At 42.8% G+C, this 21,311-nt stretch overlaps 2 protein-coding genes across 3 annotated transcripts; both read right to left on the reverse strand.

Moving 5' to 3' along the window:
• Positions 1–1,439: 1,439 nt before the first annotated feature.
• Positions 1,440–11,234, reverse strand: ntaq1 (N-terminal glutamine amidase 1). Of its 2 annotated transcripts, none has more exons than XM_080862718.1 (6): positions 10,948–11,234; positions 4,477–4,576; positions 2,826–2,876; positions 2,591–2,736; positions 2,406–2,507; positions 1,440–2,294 (listed from the first exon to the last, which is right to left on the reverse strand). In XM_080862718.1, exons 1-6 carry the CDS (start codon positions 11,001–11,003, stop codon positions 2,222–2,224), a joined length of 528 nt encoding a protein of 175 aa, XP_080718844.1. In that variant the 5' UTR covers positions 11,004–11,234; the 3' UTR covers positions 1,440–2,221. The 2 variants fall into 2 exon arrangements, with proteins under 2 accessions (XP_080718844.1, XP_080718843.1); XM_080862717.1 differs by having other exon boundaries at positions 2,383–2,507; positions 10,948–11,186.
• Positions 11,235–11,755: 521 nt separating this feature from the next.
• On the reverse strand, positions 11,756–20,107 carry bop1 (BOP1 ribosomal biogenesis factor). The gene is made up of 16 exons (XM_080862714.1): positions 19,943–20,107; positions 18,899–19,063; positions 18,698–18,775; positions 17,473–17,627; positions 17,276–17,393; positions 16,999–17,100; positions 16,707–16,919; positions 16,428–16,589; positions 16,257–16,337; positions 16,109–16,178; positions 15,297–15,429; positions 14,351–14,537; positions 13,965–14,256; positions 13,717–13,801; positions 12,290–12,397; positions 11,756–12,186 (listed from the first exon to the last, which is right to left on the reverse strand). Exons 1-16 carry the CDS (start codon positions 20,006–20,008, stop codon positions 12,033–12,035), a joined length of 2,169 nt encoding a protein of 722 aa, XP_080718840.1. The 5' UTR covers positions 20,009–20,107; the 3' UTR covers positions 11,756–12,032.
• Between the last annotated feature and the right edge of the window lie 1,204 nt (positions 20,108–21,311).

Here is a 21,311-nt window from a genome sequence, read left to right on the forward strand (position 1 = left end):
AATAACACCCAATGGTTCTTCAAGCCATTCAGTCTTTATTTGCTTTACACAATAGTCCCTTACTTGCAGATATCTAAAAAAAAATCTCTATTTTCCAATTTGTATTTATTTTTTAGTTGTTGGAAACTCAGTAGTGTTCCATTTTTCATTAGAGTAAAAACTGCTGTAATCCCTTTTAACTCCCATCGTTTGAATGTTTGGTCCAATTGTCCCGGCTTAATTTTTTTTTCGTGTCTAAACCATCTCAGCAAAAATAATTGTTCTTTTAACTGATGTTTTTCTATTACTGTGTGTCTAATGTAAATTTCACAATTTGATTCATTCTACTTTTGTAAGAGGTCATTGTTTGTCAGAGATAAAAATTTGAATTTTGTTTCCCTCAATTTCTTTCTCAATTTCCTTCCACCGTGCCTCATAATCTGGTCTACACCAACAAACAAGAGGTCTAAATTGGGCTGTGTAAAAGTATTCCCTTAGGTTAGGCAAAGCCATCCCTCCCTTACACTTCGGGAGTTGAAATGTTGTTAACCTTGTTCTGGGCTTCTTCCCATCCCATATAAACCTTGACATCATCTTATCCCATATTTTAAATTTACTTTGAGGTATAGAAAGTGGGAGTGATTGAAACATGTAAAGCAATCTTGGGAGAACGTTCATCTTTATTATTTGGATTCTAGAGTAAAAAATTTGTAGGTATTGTTGACCACCGTTCTAAGTCTCTTTTGTTACCCTCCACCTGATTGTAGTTTGTGTCAAACATAGCAGATAATGATTTTGTCAAGGTTATGCCCAAATATTTCATGGTATTCAAGTGCCACTTTAGTTTATATTCATCTCTAATCTTTTGAGAAGGTGTATAGTTGAATGATAGAATTTGTGTTTTGGATACATTAATTTTGTAGCCCAATAAGTGTTCGAAGGTATGGAATAGTTGCATCAAACACTTGTCAGGATCTCGTAAAAAAACAATGACATCATCAGCAAATAATCCAATAAGATGTTTTTGTCCGGCTAGAGTTACCCCCTCCATTAAATTTGTTCTTAAGAGTAATAACTCCTGCCGATCTTTCTGATCCATTTGAAAACCATAGGTCATTGTCCCATTGCGTTTTCCAAAAAGCAGTATCCTTTTAAACAGAGTGTGATTCTTGAAAAAGATGAATAAAAAAAAGACAGTATTCTGTTGATTTGCAAACAAAAACAAAGCTTTACGCTTAACAGTGTCTCTTAAACACCTGACAATGAGAGAAAAAAATTGATATAGACAATGTGGCCTTAACACAAAATAATGAACAGTTTACTTCCCTTAGTGAACATAGTACTGACATTAACAACTTTTAGCCTGAACCTCAAAATTGTAGATAATCCCTTATGTGACATCTGTAACTTTATACCTCATCAGCGCCGGTGCTGCTTGATCCTCAGGCGAAGTGGGTGCACCTCCTTTCCCTCAATAATCACACGGACCCCGGCAAAGTGAGCTCTTTTTCCTTCTTTCCTTGCAGTGCTCTGTCAGCAGAGGACATCTTCAGTGACTCTCAGGTAGTTTTTTCTTCAGGAAGGTGTAGTTTTTAGCTTTTCTCCAGATCTGGTCGCAAGCTGATCTTGTTGAAAACCGAATGATAACCAACCTTGACTTCTGATTTTCGTTGTAGCGGCCCAAGTGATGAACTACATCAACGCTGTCCCTAAATCCTGCACTAGTCTACCCGACAACAGCGCAGCAGATGTCAAAAACCTCTGATGTTATTTCTGGAAACTGACAATCATGTTAAACATACCAACTGTACCCCAAACAAACAGAAACCTACTACTGTTTCCTTATTTTTAAATTCTAACAGTGAATTGAAGATGCTCAAAGACATTATGGAGAGTTTTATTGATCGGGGTGAAAGCACTCTTCTGATCAACAAGTTCACCAATAAGTCATCAAATGATCAATATGTTCATATGTACATCGATGGTTTTTGGCTGAACAACTATCAAAATATCTTGCATTTTATAAGGGGGTGGGACAATGGTGAACAGTTACAAGAACCAATTTCGTTTCACATGGTCATGTGGGACAGCAGCTGGCAGGAGGACTCTTCATTCCACTTCAAACATCTGGAGCCCACAATCGAAAAAAACCCCTCAAAACCACAACTACCACGATCTTGCTGCTGATGAAGAAGAGGATGAGGCTGATGAGGTGCTTCCAATGTATCTCTGCAGGAAGTGGTTAAGGCTGAAGACCACACCCCAGCCGATGGCAGGGTCCATGTTGATGAAACCATCTAGGTTCATCTGGCACTCTGAGGGGAAAACGCAGCCCAGTATGATGACATCATAACTAAATGGTACACGCGATTACACACGCTAACAACTGGGAAGTCATGTGACCTGCAGTGCATATAGGGGCGTACGTAGGGGGAGGCATCTTCCACGATCCATCAGAGTTCCTCATGTGAGATCGATCAGATGCGAAGTTCAACAGGAAGCTGTCAGCAGGAACCACACGAAACTTCCTGGCAGACAGAAGGGGAAATTGTAACTATGATGTCACTCAGGTGTGTGTAGTTTCCTGTCATGATGCTCAGCTGTGTCTTACCTGTGGTATTCTGGTCTGATGTCACTCTCTGAGCGTAAGGCTTGGGCAGCGTAAAGCTTCAGGCTACAGGGAAACGAGAGCGTTGAATCCAGATCATACACTAGAGAGTCCGATTGATCTGCCTGCAGCAGGATCACATGGTAGTCCTGAAACAACAATGTTATCTTTAATGTCATTTTGACATCATTTGTGTTTATGTCTGTGCTCTCACAGTATTAACAGTGACATCACAAACCCAGATAACCGGCAGCTCTCCGTGTCCAGACTTCTGCTTCCACAGAGGAACCTCAAAGGAGAACAAATACAGAACATCAGCTTTAGAACCTCACCTGAGATGTTTCAAAAAACCTAAAAAACCAAGTGGATGTTTTTAGAATGTGACAGAAGTTCATGTGTTATTGTAGGGTCTTTACCTAAGAATATAAAGCACCTGGAGGCACCTTTTGTTTTTGCGATTTGGTGCTATATATGTAAAACTTAAATGACAGATGTCTAAAAGAGCATGACAGGTGTTTCACAGAACCATCCTTTAATCCATTGTTTGCCACTTATCCGCATTCAGGTTACGGGGCGGCAGTCTGAACAGAGAAGCCCTCACCCAAGCCACCTCCTTTAGCTTATCCAGGGGGGCGCTGAGATGTTTCTAACCCAGCTCTGAAATGTAATTTGCCTCCTCCTAGCATTTCATGCGCAGAATAACTCACCTGGGAGTTATCCAGGAGGCATCCTTGCAGGATGCCCGGACTACCTCAAACTGGCTCATTTCAATGTGGAGGAGCAGTTGGCTGTATTCTGAGTCCCTCACGAATAACCAAACTCTATCTCTAAGAGAGAGCCCAGCAACTCTTTGAAGGAGACGCATTTCATTCAGTTTCATTTATATAGCGACAAATCCCAACAACATTTGCCTGAAGGCACTTTATATTGTAAAGTATATAAAATAATAGTTTCTTCATAACCTCTCAGACCGGTTTCCTCTTTTTCTGTATTTCTTTGGTATAGTCGTGATTAACTTAAGACGGTCCAGCCTTCATATGTTACTTTTTGTTTCTATGCCTGCCATATTATGTGCTTTTTAACCTGGTACTCCAGGAAGCAAACAATAATAGCTCAGTGGGCCCTTTCACTGTGTGTGTTTACATTCTTGGCAATCTTCAGCAATGAGCAAAAAAAGTTTGTCACAAATCCTATGCTGTCATTTCTTCCAGACCCCTCAGGAATTCCGTGTATCCGTATGCTGTTGCGTCAATCTGGACTCTAGATCATGACATTTAGCAGCTAGTTTAGCCACTTCTTGAAGTGCAAGACAGCAGTCCTACGTATTGGTTTAATATGCATGCTGAAGGATATATCCTGATCAAAAATGACTCCAAGATTCCTCACAGTGTTGGAGACCAAGGTAATGCCAACCAGAGTAAGCATATTGTTAGATACCAAATTCAGAAGCTGAAAAGTTAGAGGTCATCCAGGTCTTTAAGACATTCCTGCAGTTTAACTAATTGGTCTGTTTTATCTGGCTTCATGGGTAGATAAAGTTAGGTGTGATCTGCATAGCAGAGAAAATATGTGCTATGCCTTTTAATGCTCCTATCACATAACCCCGTGGAACTCCATAATTAATCTTGGCGACGTCTGTGGAGAGGACTGTCCATGTACATAAACAAATTGGAATCTATTACATAGATATGATTCAAACCACTGCTGTGCATTATGTTTAATACCTACAAGCATGTTCCAATCGCTGTAATAAAATGTTTCCCCACCACCTGCTCCAACTCACCACCAGACGGTGATTAATTGACATAGAGCAGCAGATCTGATGATACAATTACAAAATCCATCATCTTCATTTTAAATCTGACATTATACTGGCATTTGGTTCTCACCGTTCTCGTCTCATTGGAGATGAAGATCACAAACAGATGTTCCAGCGGTGCGGTTCTCTGTTTTCTGACATAGTCACAGAGTTTCCAGACATTTTCTTCACTGCAGAACAAGAACAGACAGAAGGGCAACAGACAGTCAGCCTGTAGGACTTCCTGAAAGTTCTGAAGGATTAGTGTGTCCTGCTGATCCATATGATCGTTTTTATTGATGGCTAATAGAAAATGTTTCACCAAGTCTTTAACTCCAATTCCAATTCCACACGTTGCTATCAAAAACATTCACTCCTCAGTCAGAACCTACACAACACAGAGAAAAACACACACCTGAGGACAGTCAGAAAAAAGGGATGAAGAACTTTTCAAACCGGAATCTCACTGAACCTGAAAAGAAAGTGCTAGCCAAAGGACTCCATTTTGCCATTTCTCCTCAACAGTTGCCCATAGTGGACCTCATCACAGCCACAGAAACCGCCATACGGATTAATAAATTATCACAAACAGAAGCAGAGCAAATCAAGATGAAAGTTTCAGCCACCCTCTCCAGTGCCAAAGTCCCTCCGTCTAACCTCACAATTAGAGCTGGGCGATAGAACGATAACGATATGTATCGCGATATAACTTTTACTCGATAGAGAAATTAAGCTATCGCGATAGACTTCGCCGCTCTTGTCCTCTTAAAAAAAAAAAAAAAAAAAGGTCAGCCAATCCAAATTAAGTAGCGCAGAGCCGAACCAATCACAGCCGCAGCGTCACGTCGCGTGACTTGTTACGTACAGCACAAGTGCCAAGCCGCACGTGTGTTTGTTTGGGAAGCAGCCAGCGGGTAATGGAGCCAGCGCATAATGGAGGAAATGAGTGTGCCGACTAGAAAAATCAACCGAGCGTGACCGAAGAGAAAACAGATGATGGTTCCAATGCCGGAGAGATTGTCGAACGGAAGAGCCAAAGAAGTTCCGTAGTGTGAAGGTATTTCGGCTATTTCAAGTCTGACAAAAAACAGAGTAGCATGCACTGTAAATTGTGCCGAAAGCAAGTCTGGAAATACAATAAACTGGTGCATGCGTCACACTGTGCGCCACGTTATTGTTTCGGTGAAATGAATTTCTACAATACTGTTACTGTTAATTCTACTCTCTGCAGTGTTTAACACTTACATCACCACGGACTGCCATTTGGCTTTTTCTACCTTTAAAACCCGGAGAGCAGCCAAATGGCTTTTAGCTAAGCTTTAGCTTCAGCCAAGTGGAAGCTAAATTGGCTAGTCATTCATATGTATATTAGGTTGTTAGCTGGGAATTCTGGAGGGAGGGGAGTGGGGGTGTGTGGATGAGGGGGTGGGGGAGCTGCTAAAAGCTGTGAACTTCCTTTTGTGTTTCATCTTGATGCATTCTCAATCATCCAGGGAAATAAATCTCCAAAAGTCACCAACTTGGAGTGTTTCAGTTTGCCGTCTTAGGGAGAAATCAACACACATGGGTGTAGGTCCTTTGTTGCTGAGATTTATTGATAAAAACAGTACAAAAAACCAACCATTTGTACACATATTTACAAATAATAATAAAAAGTGAGTGAGTACATTTCAACATTATACCAGTGGTCTGATTGATGCCACAATGGAGCAAATCGAGCAAAGACTGATAAGTTCGCTGCAATTTCCAGTGTGTGGGGATCATTGGTCACCAACTGCATCACGTGCTACAACCCTGGTCTACATATCACCGTTGATGAACAGCTTTTCCCATCAAAGACTCGGTGCTGTTTCCTGCAGTATATTGCAAGTAAACCTGACAAGTTTGGGATCAAGTTTTGGGTGGCTTGCGACCTAAAATCCAAGTACATTTGCAATGTCTTCCCATATCTTGGCAAGGACCCCAATCGTCCCACTGGGGAGAGACTTTCTGAAAATGTAGTAATGAGGCTGATGGAACCATTCCTAGACAAGGGCAGAAATGTTACCACGGACAATTTTTTCACATCGCTTTCACTTGCGCAAAAACTTCTTAGACTGAAAACCACCATCCTCGGCACAGTCAACAAGATTCGCAGGGAAATTCCTCAATCCACTAGTGGATTGGCTAGTCATTCATATGTAAATGTGGTGGAGCTTGCAAGAGAGTTGGCTCACTCTCATGTAGCTGAGAAGGCGGCAAGAAAAGAACAGTTGCTTCACACCTAGTCCTGGAAAAAGAGCCATGTGTCAGGTCAAACACAAATGCAAGAACAATCATGCCACTGTGCGATGTGTTCACTGCTACAGATACACATGTGGTAAATGCAGACTACAGATACCATGGCAGTGCCAGGATTGTGAGTGATTGCTGAAAATGTTGAAATGTACTCACTCACTTTTTATTATTATTTGTAAATATGTGTACAAATGGTTGGTTTTTTGTACTGTTTTTATCAATAAATCTCAGCAACAAAGGACCTACACCCATGTGTGTTGATTTCTCCCTAAGATGGCAAACTGAAACACTCCAAGTTGGTGACTTTTGGAGATTTATTTCCCTGGATGATTGAGAATGCATCAAGATGAAACACAAAAGGAAGTTCACAGCTTTTAGCAGCTCCCCCACCCCCTCATCCACACACCCCCACTCCCCTCCCTCCAGAATTCCCAGCTAACAACCTAATTTACATATGAATGACTAGCCAATTTAGCTTCCACTTGGCTGAAGCTAAAGCCTAGCTAAAAGCCTACCAGCCATTTGGCTGGTGGTGGGTTTTAAAGGTAGAAAGGTAGAAGCCTGGGACTCCTAGTGTTAAATGCTTACATATACACACAGTTACTGTCCCTCCACACATACGACTCGGTTCTGCTTCTATGCCCCAGCTTTGTTTACTTTTTCCCACCGAGGCTTCTAGACTTCTGATTGGCCAACATTTCTGCACGGTTAGGAATCTAGCGCCACCTGCTGCTTTGGCATGTTCATAGCAGCGTTTTCCTTCATTTCTGCCTTTATGTGTGGACGGGATTATTTTTTAAAACGAAAACGGAAAATCTCCGTTTTCAAAAATACCCGTGTACATGTGGACGTAGCCTCAGTCTCTGACTGGAAGCGCTAATTCGTCATTCGGCTTTTGTCAGACTAAAGTAACTGTTAAAACTGTTTGAAAAGCTAAGCTATACAACAAGGAGAGATTGAGAATTTCCTTTTAGTTCTCAGTTTATTTGATATTGACAAAAGTTAGTCAGTTTTGTCTGATCTTCTGTAAAACAAACTAAGATTTATTTTTAGAATTAATATTTTGTTTCTAAGTGGAATTGACAATTTAGTTTGTTTCGTTTGTTCTATTTTGAAACTTAAACGCTTTAGCGGCTGCCTTTTGTGTAGTTTGCAATATTTGCCTTTATTTATCTGAAAAAGTCTCATGTTCCTTAAGTACATCTACCCTGTTGAACTTATTATGGGAAATAAATATTTAAATAAAAACAAGCTGCTGATTATTTCACATTTTACTTGTGAGCAACGGCACATTTAAATCTTACAAATATAGTTATTTGGCTTATATCGTGATAGATATCGTTATCGCCTGAAATGAAAAAAACATATCGTGATATGAAAAAATCTCATATCGCCCAGCTCTACTCACAATACAAGAAAAGAAGGCCGTCGCTTCCCTGAGCATAGACCACAACATCACCAGCTGACAAAGGAAGGTGCACCGTGGTCCTAAACACAACAGATTACCACACAAAGATCACTACTCTCCTCAGTGACAAAAATACCTACGAAGCCTTAAAGCGAGACCCCACAAGCAGCTACAAAAAGAAAGTTATAGCTTGCCTTCAAGACCTTGAAAAGGACAAAATCATTGAGCGCCCTTTATATCATCGCCTAAACCCAGGGGATGCCATACCCTGCATTTATGGACTTCCTAAGATCCACAAAGAAGGTGTCCCACTCAGACCCATTGTTAGCAGCATAAACTCAGCTACTTACAACATTTCAAAACACCTAGCTACCATTTTAGCACCTCTGGTGGGGACCACCACATATCACATCAAGAACTCCACCGACTTCACCGACAAGGTCCAGAAACTTACCCTGGATCCAGATGAAACCATGGTGTCCTTTGATGTAATAATAATAATAATGGATTGGATTTATATAGCGCTTTTCAAGGCACCCAAAGCGCTTTACAATGCCACTATTCATTCACTCTCACATTCACACACTGGTGGAGGCAAGCTACAGTTGTAGCCACAGCTGCCCTGGGACAGACTGACAGAAGCGAGGCTGCCATATCGCGCCATCGGCCCCTCTGGCTAACACCAGTAGGCGGTAGGGTAAAGTGTCTTGCCCAAGGACACAACGGCCAGGACAGAGAGCCCGGGGATCGAACCGGCGACCTTCCAGATACAGATACGATGTTTGCCTTTCCTGGACTGCGCCGTGCGCATTGAAGAGAATGGAAACCTCAACATTGAAGTTTACTGGAAGCCCACACACACGGACCAGTACCTCCTCTTTGACTCCCACCACCCTCTGGAACACAAATTTGGAGTAATTAGGACCCTACATCACCGGGGAGAACATGTTCCCTCTAAGCCTGAAGTGAAAAAGAAGGAACACACACATGTTAATGAAGCTATTAAAACAAGCGGTTATTCTAATTGGGCTTTCATCAAGTCTGCAAAGATGCACAGAAAAGAAGATCAGGCACCAGCGAGGGAGGATAAGAAAGAAAAATGCAACAACATTGTCATTCCCTACGTAGCCGGTGTATCAGAAAAACTCCAGAGAGTCTTCTCCAAGCATGACATCCCAGTTTACTTCAGACCCAGCAACACACTCAAACAAAAACTAGTTCATCCCAAAGACAAAACTCCTAAACACAAACTTAACAATGTAGTGTATGCTGTACAGTGTAGCGAGGAATGCCCAGACCTCTACATTGGAGAGACCAAACAGCCACTTCATAAACGCATGGCACAACACAGAAGAGCCATCTCCACAGGACAAGACTCGGCATCTAAGAGGACAAAGGTCACTCTTTCGAGGATGCAAATGTTCATATTTTGGGTCCTTCACTCTAGTTAGCAGTGAGCGCAGCACACGCCACGTCCGATATGAAAGGGCCTTTCATATCAGATCAGGAGCGCTGATATAAACAAACTGAAGCAAGAGCGGCAGAGGCTGCTTGGGCTGATCCGCTCCCTGGAGAGTGACATTGAAGACCTGAAGAGGCAGATCTCTGGAGATGAAAAGACCAGTCAGGACAAGGAGAGAAAGAATCAGGAACTGGAGAAGTTTGTTCTTGAATTCCAGCTGAAAAGCAGAAAACTGAGCCTCTGCAACATGACATCAGTGTGAAGAAGGAGCGGATCAGTCAGCTGGAGGAAGAGCTGATACAAACCGACAAGAGCAATGCTCAGCTGAAGCTCACCGTCTCTGAGCTGAAGCTCAAACTGAAGACCAGAGACAAAGAGATGTACAAAGAGAGTCAGAAGGTCAAAGATTTGGAGACGCGGCTCCAGCGATTGAAATCAGACCTGGACAACTGTGTGGGCTTCATCCAGGAGCCTAAAACCCTGAAGGACAACATACAGATGCTATACGCTCGATATGTCCAGCAGACTGAAAGGGTGGAGAGAACCAATGCAGATGATACTGTTCAGAAGGCGCTGCGTCACCAGTGTGAGCAACAGGAGAGGACAGTAAATGGCCTCAAAATGAGGCTGGTCAAATCTGCAGAGGAGCACGAAAAGGTCTACACCAAAATCATGAAGGAAACATGACTCTGATAGCTGAAATCAACAAGCTGCGGAAGGAGCTGCATTTGGCCAGGACTTAGGCTAAAGACGTCAAAGATCAGCTGGCTCTCTTAAAGAAGCCCAAGAGGTCACAGCCCATCAGAAGAAGCAGCCTACCAGGAGCCCAAACAGCTAGGAGTCAGCTGATTGTCTTTTACCTCAGCAATAGCTCTGCAACTAACACACAGCAACAGATACACATACAAGAAGAAAGTTGTTAGTATGATTGTTGTATTCATTCTTAATGTAAATTGATAATGAATGTGTGGATTTGTATGTTACCATAGCAATTTACTGCAGAAAACAATCATATTGATAAAGGTTTGATCACTGACCTGTTAAAAAAATAAAAAATAAATGAAAGGGCCTTTAAAGAAGATGGGGCGATAGTCAAACTGACCAGCAGATGTCACTGTGGACATGGGTTTCACATTTTTTCGAAGCCTCGATACAGTTCGGTTGTATGTTTGTTGATAACCTGATATTACCACTGTTTAAAGGAGGATTATTATTCCTTTAAATGTTCTTGTGATTTTTATTCTCTCACTGACAAATTTAAAGAAACTGCGCTAAAAATTAAACGGAAATCTGAACTAGCCAATCATTGTAGTTGCAGCTGCTTTGACCAGACGTGTGTTTACAATTCTCAGGAGCCAAGTAACGTTCTGACACAGAGCCTGCACGTCACCTGTTGCAGGTATGTCGAGACTCACCAGTAGCAGCTCGTGTACACGCAGTCCTCGCGCGTCGGAACGAGTCTCCGATTCATGATCGGGTGTTACACTGAAAGAGCTCCAAGGGAAACGGGCTGACGCCAAATCCGCTAAGGAAAGGGGACTTTCAAATTAAAAGCATCGACAAAGTAACAGTAAGACTGGGGTCTAACTGCTAATTTCACTTCGCTGCCGCCACAAGAAATTAGCTTCAGTGCTCCCTTATTTAACCTCCTACATTAGTGACACTGCATCCTTCATGAAAGGAGAACACCGTTTACAGCAAAGCACTATGAGAGAAACAAACTGACCTCTGAACCTGTTAGCTAGCTTAGATTTTCAGAGAATAACTACTTTAGCAGTATACAGTCCCCATTCACTCAGGAGTTATCCTTCTGCTCAGCACCATAAATCATCAGAAAAGACTTGTTTTTCATTAAATCTCTTAGAAATTGTAATTTTTGTAAACATCTGCACTGCAAATTTCTCAAGTTTTAATTAGATTTTAGATCAAATACTTCATCAAACTGAACTGAACAAATCTGTTCATATCATATTGATTATACGGTGAACTAAAAACTACATGAGTGAAATTTTCTCACTGAAATATAAATAAAACCCAGACAGATCTGGATCATCACTCCAGAAACTAATTCGAAACAAGCTAATGAGCAAATCTAAAACTAGAATAACTGTGGTGAGATGGGCGGAGTTCACAGGGGGTCCAGGCTCCTCAGCTAACTCTGTAAATATGGCTGTCATGATATCTGAACTTAACATCTTAAACCTGATCGATCACACACAAATAGCCAATTATGCATGTTTTTATTCATCTTTAATGGCCCTAGACAGGAAAGGGATGTCACACTGCTGATCAATATCAGCTCCTTTCACCAGACTGACAGCGCGCGCGCACGCACACGCACACACACACACACACACACACACTTCAGTTTATTCAAAAAGGAACTGACATCACAGCAAGGAGACCAGTGAGGCAAGGACTCATGGTGTCACATGTTAAGACATTGTGTCTGAAAGTAAAAACATTAGAAAAACAGCATCTGTGGTTGCTAAGCATGTTGCTATGTGAAGAGGCAGATAGTAGCATCAGCGCCAGAGGAGAAGACCCAGGGTTGCGTGGGGTGAAAGGTCACATCCAGAACACCAAGATCATGAGTCATCACATGACCTCTGAGGACTTTCACTGGGACGATGAGTGGATTCTGCAAAAGGTCACTGTGGAGGTAGGAAGGAGGGGTTAGAGTGTAACTGAGAGGAGGAAAAATGTGTGTGTGTGTGTGTGTGTGTGTGTGTGTGTGTGTGTGTGTGTGTGTATTACTTGTAAACAGTCCCGTGACAGACTATCACTGAGCCATCATCCGACGCCGAGGCAAACAGCGGGTACAGTCTGTGATAGGCCACACCCCTCACTGCTTTCTTATGGTGTCTGCAGAGAGAAGGTGATCCATACCACATGATAAATGATTAAAAACAAACAAACAAAAGAAAACAACATCTGATCAATATGTAGTATTCAAAAATCAATGATGACACACCAATGTCAGCGTCATGACTGAGTACACATGCTTTGAGACCACTCTGAACCAATCACAGCTCTGATTTGTTTGAGGTGAGACTCAGGTAAGGTCTTTGTTTGCTCAGCAGGATTTAAACTCCTCACCTTCCTGGTGCACGTCTGACTGAAATCTAATTTCCTGAACTGCTGCACCTGCTGGACTGTGAAGGCACTGCAGATCTTTTTTTTTTTTGTCAATTTAAACAATGCTGCTTTATGTACAAATCAGCTCTGGCTATGCAAAATTCTGTTGGCATCAATGTATAAAATGTGAAAAATACAAGCTGAACACAAGAGGGAGCATTATAAAATAAAATAAAGAGCTATAATCATTTTAAAACCGGGATACCATACAAATAAACTACATGGCAGTTCTGAATAGAGTAATTCACACTTTTCTTAGGGTTTAAATGTAAACCAGACACTTCAGAAAATATGTGGATTTTATTGATGACAAGAGGGATTTGTTCGGACCTTTTGAGGAAAACTGTAGTATCATCTACCAGCTGAGTGCTTAGGTCTATACATGTGACATTGTGATTTTCATAACAGTCACAGCTTGTGTGACTGTTGCGCAGTGGTTGTGGTTTCATTGTCAGAGTTAGGCACATCAAATGTAGCAGATATGAATTATTTTAGATTCATGCACTGAATTCCACTTTCATACCAGCTGTATAGTGTCTAATATAAAGAGAGCATAAACAGTGATGGTAATTACCCAGGACAACTCAAACTCACAAAACACTTGTTAAATTTAGGTGTGTAAAGAGCAGTAAACCTCCAAATCTGTAATTAATCTTAAAAATATTCACTTGTTAACTCTTAACCCACCTGTGCTTTCCCTTTACTCAGCATTGATGCAGCTGTCTGTGAATCTACTTAATTTATAACTTCTGACAAAGTCTAGTCAAGCTGTGTTAGATAATCACTCTAACAACACCACCTTCTGTAGGGGACTGCATAAACCTGCAATATTTGTAACCTTGAGAGTTACTAAGTACAGCCACCATTTGAAGAAACCCTGACCCCCATTCTGGAGATCAGGTCTGAACGAAGACAGGAGCACTCAAGGTCACCTGTAGCTGACCAAGACATTGCTTCCATTGTAACAATTAACAAAGTGGTAATGTTGACAGCTCATGTCTAAAAGGGTTAAACTCAGATGATCAGAGTGACTGGCAGGTACGTACCGGAGCATCTTGTAGGGTTTAGTTGACAGATCGAGGTCAAACCAGCTCAGCTTACAGTCATAACTCCCACAGATCACATGATCACCTGCAGACACACGAACAGACAGGTGGGACAGCTGTGAAGAGAATACTGCTCGTATAAATACAAATGACTTTAGGACGAAGCAACTGCGGTGAGCGAAATGACCATTGCGGCGGGTTTATTGGAGCCTTTAAGACTTGTGTGTGGGGGACTGGGGTGCGGTTACCTCCTGGATGGACAGCCATGCTGGAGATCCACTTGGAGTTGGTTTGGAGTTTTTTAGTCATTTCTTGTTTGACGAGGTTGTAGATGCGGATCGAGCGCTGTGTGGCCACAAAGAAATAGGGCCTGATTGGGTGGAAGGATATGCACTGGACCAGGCCTTTGTTCCTGCTGAAGGGGTTCTGACTCCGCCTCCGGCTCAGCTGGTGGATATACACCTGCAGGTGGCTTGTGTTATCTGGCATCACTGATGCTAGGTAGTCTCCTTTAGCATGCCACACCACCTGGTGAACAGCCTGCAGAGATCAACAGCGATTAGGCCAGATGTGGATCAGAGTGGGGGGGTTTAAAAACAAATGAATAAATCAACCAATCAGGTGGTTTTCTCACTTTGGGGTGTTGGATTTTGAGGCGGAGCCCCTGGTTTAGCTCTTCCCCCTCAGCCTCGCTCCAGACAACAGACCCATTTCCTTCTGCTGGCTCCTCCCCCTCCTGCTGGGCACTGAGGAGTCGTTCTGACGACAAGATGACCTGTTTATCTGCCAGAGAGGGAGACAGGATCAAGACCACAGAGTCCCTGAAACCAGAGAGAAACAGAGGGACAGGATCACATCAGTGGGAGAGGAGGGAAGAGTTTAAAATCCTGCTTGTTTCTAGAGTATTTAAAAGTATAATGGGAGGCAGATCCGTAAGCTTTCAGATCTCCCTCTGTGGAACCAGCTCCCAGTTTGGATTCAGGAGAGAGAAACACTCTACTTTTAACATTAGGCTTAAAAGTTTTCTTCTTGATAAAGCATATAGTTAGGTCTGGATCAGGTGACCCTGAATCCTTCCTTAGTTACGCTGCAATCGTGCTCATAAAGTTGGATGTCCACAACAACAAAAAACCCAGTTTAAACCATCATTAGAAATCACTGAATTAAATTATTAATACATGCTCTCTTCCTCATATGACATATTTATCCCCATCTCGCTCCAGGGGTTATGTGATTGATGGGATATTCTTTGTATTACTGTAGGACAGGGGTGGGCAACCCCAGGCCTCGAAGGCCAGTGTCCTGCAGGTTTTAGATGTGTCCTTGATCCAACACAGTTGATTCAAATGGCTAAATTCTCCAGAGGCTTGAGAACGAACTAATCATGTGATTCAGGTGTGCTGACCCAGGGTAATATCTAAAACCTGCAGGACCTGGAGTTGCCCCCACTGCTGCTGTAGGATCTTTACCTTAGAATGCACAGCACCATGAAGCAAATGCTGTTGTGATGTTGTGCTATACAAATAAAACTGAATGTCACAGGCAGACGGAGAAAGAGAGAGAGACAGAGAGGTGCTCACAGGGCAACAGCCAGCAAACAGACAGACGGATTTGGGTTCCAGGCAACGCTCTTCACAGCTCCGCCCACCTGGACCGTCTTCATACAACGAGACGAACAGACCTCCCAGAATCTGACAGAGCCATCATCACTTCCTGTGAACAGGGAGGAGAGAGATTACAGTACCGCCCACACTCAATGAACCCATCCAAAGGATGCATGTTTTATTTAAACATCACCTTCAAACTGGGTTTTCAGGAAGTGCTCTGACCACAACACAGAAAACTCAAAGAAAAGAAGATAAAAATGAATATGGAGTTTAAAAAAAAATTTAAAAAATCCAAAACAGGTTGTTTTTAGGAAGAATTTCAAAGACAGAGTCGTGAAAAGCATTATCATGGATACTCTGTGGCAGTACAGTCGGTCTTTACAAAACACAGACTCCTGAATCAAATACTTATTTCCTGATACTAATTCAAAGACGACTGGACTCCGCCTTTCCAATAAATACATCAAGGAAAGTGTAAATGGATAAGACCACACAGAATAAAGCTGCTTTGTGCACAGACACAATTTGAGATTATCAGGCTGAGGTCTCTGTGTGGAACTGTCATCATGTCTGGTTTTAAAACAGTAACAACAGAATGCTCATCTTGAGACTCAATCAATGAAGCTGCCTGCATCTTTTACACACTCTGTGGTGCAGGTGTGTAGACTGGTCGGTCAACAACCCTGCCTGGGATCAAACACTTGACTCTCACTGTGAGCTTTACACCACTCCGTCACGATGTCAACAGTTTCTATTGATGTGTGAGTGGGACAAGCTGAGGTTACCTGAGGCAAGCCACTGTCCCGATGGAGACACACTGATAGAGCGAACCAGACCGCTGTGACCTCGATAGACCTGAACACACAGATAAAAGATGTGAGAAAGGGTTCACCACTTTGTTTGTGTGCATGTGTTCAGGTGTGTGTGCTGTACCAGCGACCGTGTGGTGGGAAATGGCTGAAGGTCCTTTGGTTTGGGAAGTTGGGGAATCAGATCCTCTGGATTCACATTCACCTACATGCAGACAAACAGGAAATTATTTAAACTGCATGCCTAAAAGGGCAGCTCCAGCTTTAGGTAGTAGGACAGACTGAGAAAGGTTACCCTCATCTTCCTCTGTCGTGGGCACAGATAAAGGTCCAGGCAGCGCTCAAACCTCTCGTGGATGAATTGAGAAAATGCTGGAACCTGACGGAGGCTCGAGTACTTCCTTGGAACAAACGGCAACTTTCTGTCTGCTGGATCCTGTTGCTCCCACAGTGCTCGCTGCAGACAGGTGAGGTAAGTGAGGACAGACAGACGGGGGGGAAGAAAAATGTGTCTTTGAATGCAGTTCTATCTATCCTCTGAACAGAAACCAGGTGAGGCAACGCATTGACAAACCTCCTCGTCAGTAAACAGATACTCGGGCGGTGGGTTGTAGGACTCATGGTGACCAGGTAAAGGGATTTTGGGGGCGGGCAGGTGCATCTTATGTCTGGCCAGAATGGAAGAGTCTTCGCTGGCCCACAAGTTGTAATACCGCCCCCTGCCATCATCCTCTACCCGCCTGGGTTTGATCCAACCCATTTTTATGGCATGGACCAGTTTGGACACCTGCAGACAGGCAAGTCAGACAGGTGAGTGACAGACAGCTGAGAACAGCCAGGTAAGCCAAGTGAGTCAGGTGCATTACCTTCTCCTTCTCTGTGAGCGAGGGGATAAAGCTGCGTTTGTCTGCGGGTCTGTTGGTGACGGGATGAATCATCACGTCGCTGCTGAAGAATTCTACCATTGGCTGCGGAAGAGGGGTAAAGAGACAGGTAGCCAGCGTGTTCTACATTTTTAAGCCACACTCACTTCTTCTAGCTGGTCTGGGACATGTGGGGGACATGTGGTTACTAAAGGGTGGATCAAGCAGGTAAATGCGAGGCTAGTGAACAGAACCCCGGTGTCACTGTGTGAGGGCATACCTCGCACTCATTGAAGTTGACATCTCCAAACTGTCCTCTCTGCAGACGGTTCACCAGCTCCACCTGATCATCGGACAGCACAACGTCACTTCCTGTCTGCTTGTCATGCACCGTTCTCCTGCAGACAGCAACCTGTTAGCTTCATCAGCATTCCCTATCAAACCTATGAAGAAGTTAGCATCATGCTAACTGCTCACCAGTACTCCGGGTTCTCCATCTTATCCAAGAAGTCATCAAGCTCATCCTTGTTCCTTATAGGCTTGTAGATTTTTTTCCCATCCAGATTGTACCCAATGTGAGGGAAATCTTTGTACCACTCCATAGGAATGTTCCCCACTGTGTTCCTGATATCCTGAAGAACAATGTGAGCATGAGAAACCACCACAGGATGGAGAGGAGAACATAAAAGAAGCAAATGCACCAATCAGAACATGTGTAAAGAAACATGTATCCTGTACAAAACATGTTGTATTGTAGCCACTTTAACAGGAACACTGACAGGGATTTGTCTTAGTTATGCTCACATATATCACAAGGCAAATGTTGATTATGTTAAATTTGGTTATGGATTTAACAGGAGCCAAAGAAGAGAAGCCAGTATGGGAGAAATATACTCTCTCTTTTTAGTCCCTGTAAGTTTTCTTACTGTAGCATTTTGGAACGATTGAAGGCTTTTCACGGAGCTTTTAGGACATCCTGATAATAATGAATTACAGTAGTCCAACCTAGAAATAATAAATGCATGAACTAGTTTTTCAGCATCACTCTGAGACAGGATGTTGCTAATGTCAGAGCTATTGAATAAAGCAGTGTTTAATGTGCAGGAAGGACATAATTTTTTTGTTTTGGTAAAACACCGGTCCTGTCTGGCAGGCATGATCCGAATGCGTTGTTGTACCAAATACATTTGTTTTCACAAAAACAGCACTATGGATTCTCTGAAGGCTCTCTTGTTAATCTTTTTTCTTTTAGTATTAATAGTATTATTTTTATGGATATTATGTTAGGTCAAGGCCAGGTTGGTAAAAGACAGAAGAAAGCCGCTGAAGACCCAAGGCCACACATTCAGATGACAACCGTGTGTCTACTCCAACCAAGGAACTATGGACAGAGCTCCCACAGTCAAGGGTAGGTGTGACAGGGGCCAGAGGCAGCGGGTGGATGGCCAACCAGCACAAGCTATGGGTGGGCCCTAAATCCCAGACCCCTTGAGAACGACACCTGGGGGAGCAGGGATTCTCATCACAGCTTTTTCAGGCTAATAAAGGTCAACATCGGGTGAAACAGAGAACTCTGAGCTTCACCAGGAGCAAAAATCTCCCAGCTTTTTATTAGTGTACATGTGGCTAAAATTGCATACAATACACCAGACAAGCATAAGAAAAGTAATGACAAGCACACAAATGAATAAGTTTAGATCACCTCTTCATCTGAAGAATCGTGTTCATACTCATGTTTCTTCTTTTCTTCACTCACTTCTCCCTCTTTTTTTTCCTTCATCTACAGATGGAACAAAGTTCAGGTGATGTTCTGCAGCAGAACACTGAGGACACTTTTAACAGCAACCAATCAGCAGTCAGACCAACACAGAATTAAAACCCCTCTTATCTGCTTACACTTTACCTTGTCGTCATTGTCATCAGATCCCTCTTCCTCATCGTCATCAGATCCCTCTTCCTCCTCAGAGTCACTCCCAGAATCCTCCAGTCCTGAGTAGACACTGTCCTCGCTATCTGATAAATCATCATCCTTATCTTCATCAGCAGGTTTCCTGTTAAAGTTGAAGATCTGAGAAGGAAAACCCAGAATTACTCAATTAAAAAACCATCAGTTTTTTGCTGAGATTTCCAAGAAGAGTGTAATTAAAGAGCAGAAAAATAAAACCTATGAATCATTCGCACAAGCTAATAGCATGTGCGAATGATTCTGTGAGTGATCACACACACTTAAATCAAAGAATAACCAGCAACTAAAAGCAAAACATGTCAAATCAGGATAAACTTATGTACTCTACTCAGGATTGACATCACCCTGTGCAACCCTAACCGTACACATGTACTCTGACACACTACCTGCTGCAGTGCTCGTTCCATCACAGTATGTCTGAAGGTTCTCAGTCATCCAGGTGATCGTAGTCAAAGGAGCTTGCAAAGAAAAGCGTCTGGACTTCTTTAAGTTGCTTGAAGACGTTTCACCTCTCATCCGAGAAGCTTCTTCAGTTCTAAGGTCAAATAGAACTGAAGAAGCTTCTCGGATGAGAGGTGAAACGTCTTCAAGCAACTTAAAGAAGTCCAGACGCTTTTCTTTGCAAGCTCCTTTGACTCGTTCCGTCACAGTTTTACTGCCATTTGCGTCACTGCTTCCATGTTGGATCGTTAGCTCTGGGTCGGTGAGGTTGCTCCGACAATGCGAGTTAAAATCTGAGTTGAGGAGGTCTTCCGTTTAAAACTCCGACATTATAACGGAGCCCTAACCCGAGACTGACATCACATATGTGCACAGAGGATAGTTCTGTGTTTATTATAGAAGCAGCATCGCCCCGGTCCGGTCTCATGGCTCTGTGTCTGCTCTGAGGGCTAAACAGCAGCCTGCCCCGTGTTAGCATGCTAGCTCGTTACTAGCATGTTACCAGATCTTCATCACTTTCCTCCTGTGTGTGTGGCTCACCTGGTTCTGCTCCTCATCCTCTTCTTTACTCCTCTTCAACGCTGTTTTCCCCCCTGCTTTCTTCATCGCTCCTCTCCGGTCGCTCCACGCGTTTCTATCCTCCTCGATTCAACCACGTGAAACCGAAGGTTAGAGGTCACGTGTCACAGCTCGAGGGCGGGGCCTGCTGGTGACGCCTCGAGCTTCTGGCAGAAAGTCATAGTTACAGTGACACGACCTCTGCCGGGGAGTTTGCGGTTCTTCCCGGCTCAGATATTTGAAGTTTACGCAGCTACATTCTGGCCTGAAAATATCTTAATAGTTCATTTTGCGACCCAGAAAGAGTAATAAGGGTAATATTAAAAGGAGTAATTAAAAGTAATAAGGGTAATATTAAAACTAAGTTGCTGCAGTAGTAGTAGTAGTTGGAAGCTGGAATTAGCTGGGCCAATCTGGGATATGGTTTTTCAATTTTGTTGTCCGGGTGGAAAATCGGGAGAAATTCGGTAGAATGGTGACACCGGGAGATTTTCGGGACGGGCACTGAAATTCGGGATTCTCCCGGAAAAATCGGGAGGGCTAGCTTGTATGACTACGTCCCGCTGGTTAGCCACCACCACTTTGTCCGTATCTGGAAGTCCCACAGGATCTTAGCTCAGTCATTCTCGACCACCTTAGCTGGCATCTCCCATTTTGACCTTGGGACTTCCAACAGGCCATTCCTCAGCACAGATGTTTCTGTATACTATACTCTATTGCCTGTTGTAGTGTGTGCTAGAAATTAGGACTGGGCGAGGTGAGGAAAATATGAGTAATATGACTAGGGTTGCCAACTCCCTGAAAAATAAATAAGGGACACCTCGTGGCCAGGGCCGGGCGACCCAGTTGTCTTCACCCTTCCCAGTGTGGTGAATTTTCTAGCTCTTTTTTTGTGTGTGAAATTATTTTTTTTAACCCTTTGACTTGAATTTGATTTAAGTAGATGTGTATTCTTTGTGATATGAACACATGTGAAACAAATGATCATTTAGCCATTTATTTTTAGCTCAAAATGACAACATTAACACATAAAACAGGTCTCTTTCTTAAACAGAAGCCTGTCATGCTTAACTTTTGAGAATATAAGTAAATCTTTCTTTAAAAGAACTCTGTCCTGCTTAACTTAAAATAATAGAAAACAATAGAAAGAAAAATATTCTTGTAACAGTGCACATTTAGTGCATTTAGTACAATTGGCTTCAGTTGAGGTATTATTTCAGCTTTTCTAATGCTAATCAGCTGCTCCTGTTTGTAAACCCGCTTGTTCCCATGATTACGCATCTTAACTCATCATCATTATTCATCTATGTATTACTTTTATGTATTAGTGATCTATTTGTTGTAATCATCC

This window comes from Rhamphochromis sp. 'chilingali' (assembly GCF_963969265.1).
Source record: "Rhamphochromis sp. 'chilingali' genome assembly, chromosome: 17".
Classification (NCBI taxonomy): Eukaryota; Metazoa; Chordata; class Actinopteri; order Cichliformes; family Cichlidae; genus Rhamphochromis; species Rhamphochromis sp. 'chilingali'.

Bases quoted from the DNA above. Each gene is read 5' to 3' on its own strand.
- ntaq1 (XM_080862717.1), bottom strand. From the start codon at position 11,003: ATGAATCGGAGACTCGTTCCGACGCGCGAGGACTGCGTGTACACGAGC. The intron at 2,737-2,825 runs GTTTGTGATGTC...TTGTTGTTTCAG, and splicing joins GAGAGCTGCCGGTTATCTGG to GACTACCATGTGATCCTGCT. The intron at 2,508-2,590 runs GTAAGACACAGC...TCTGTCTGCCAG, and splicing joins ATCAGACCAGAATACCACAG to GAAGTTTCGTGTGGTTCCTG.
- bop1 (XM_080862714.1), bottom strand. From the start codon at position 20,008: ATGAAGAAAGCAGGGGGGAAAACAGCGTTGAAGAGGAGTAAAGAAGAG. The intron at 19,064-19,942 runs GTGAGCCACACA...TTTCCTTCTCAG, and splicing joins AGGATGAGGAGCAGAACCAG to ATCTTCAACTTTAACAGGAA. The intron at 16,920-16,998 runs GTAATGCACCTG...GCCTGTCTGCAG, and splicing joins CGCTCACAGAGAAGGAGAAG to GTGTCCAAACTGGTCCATGC.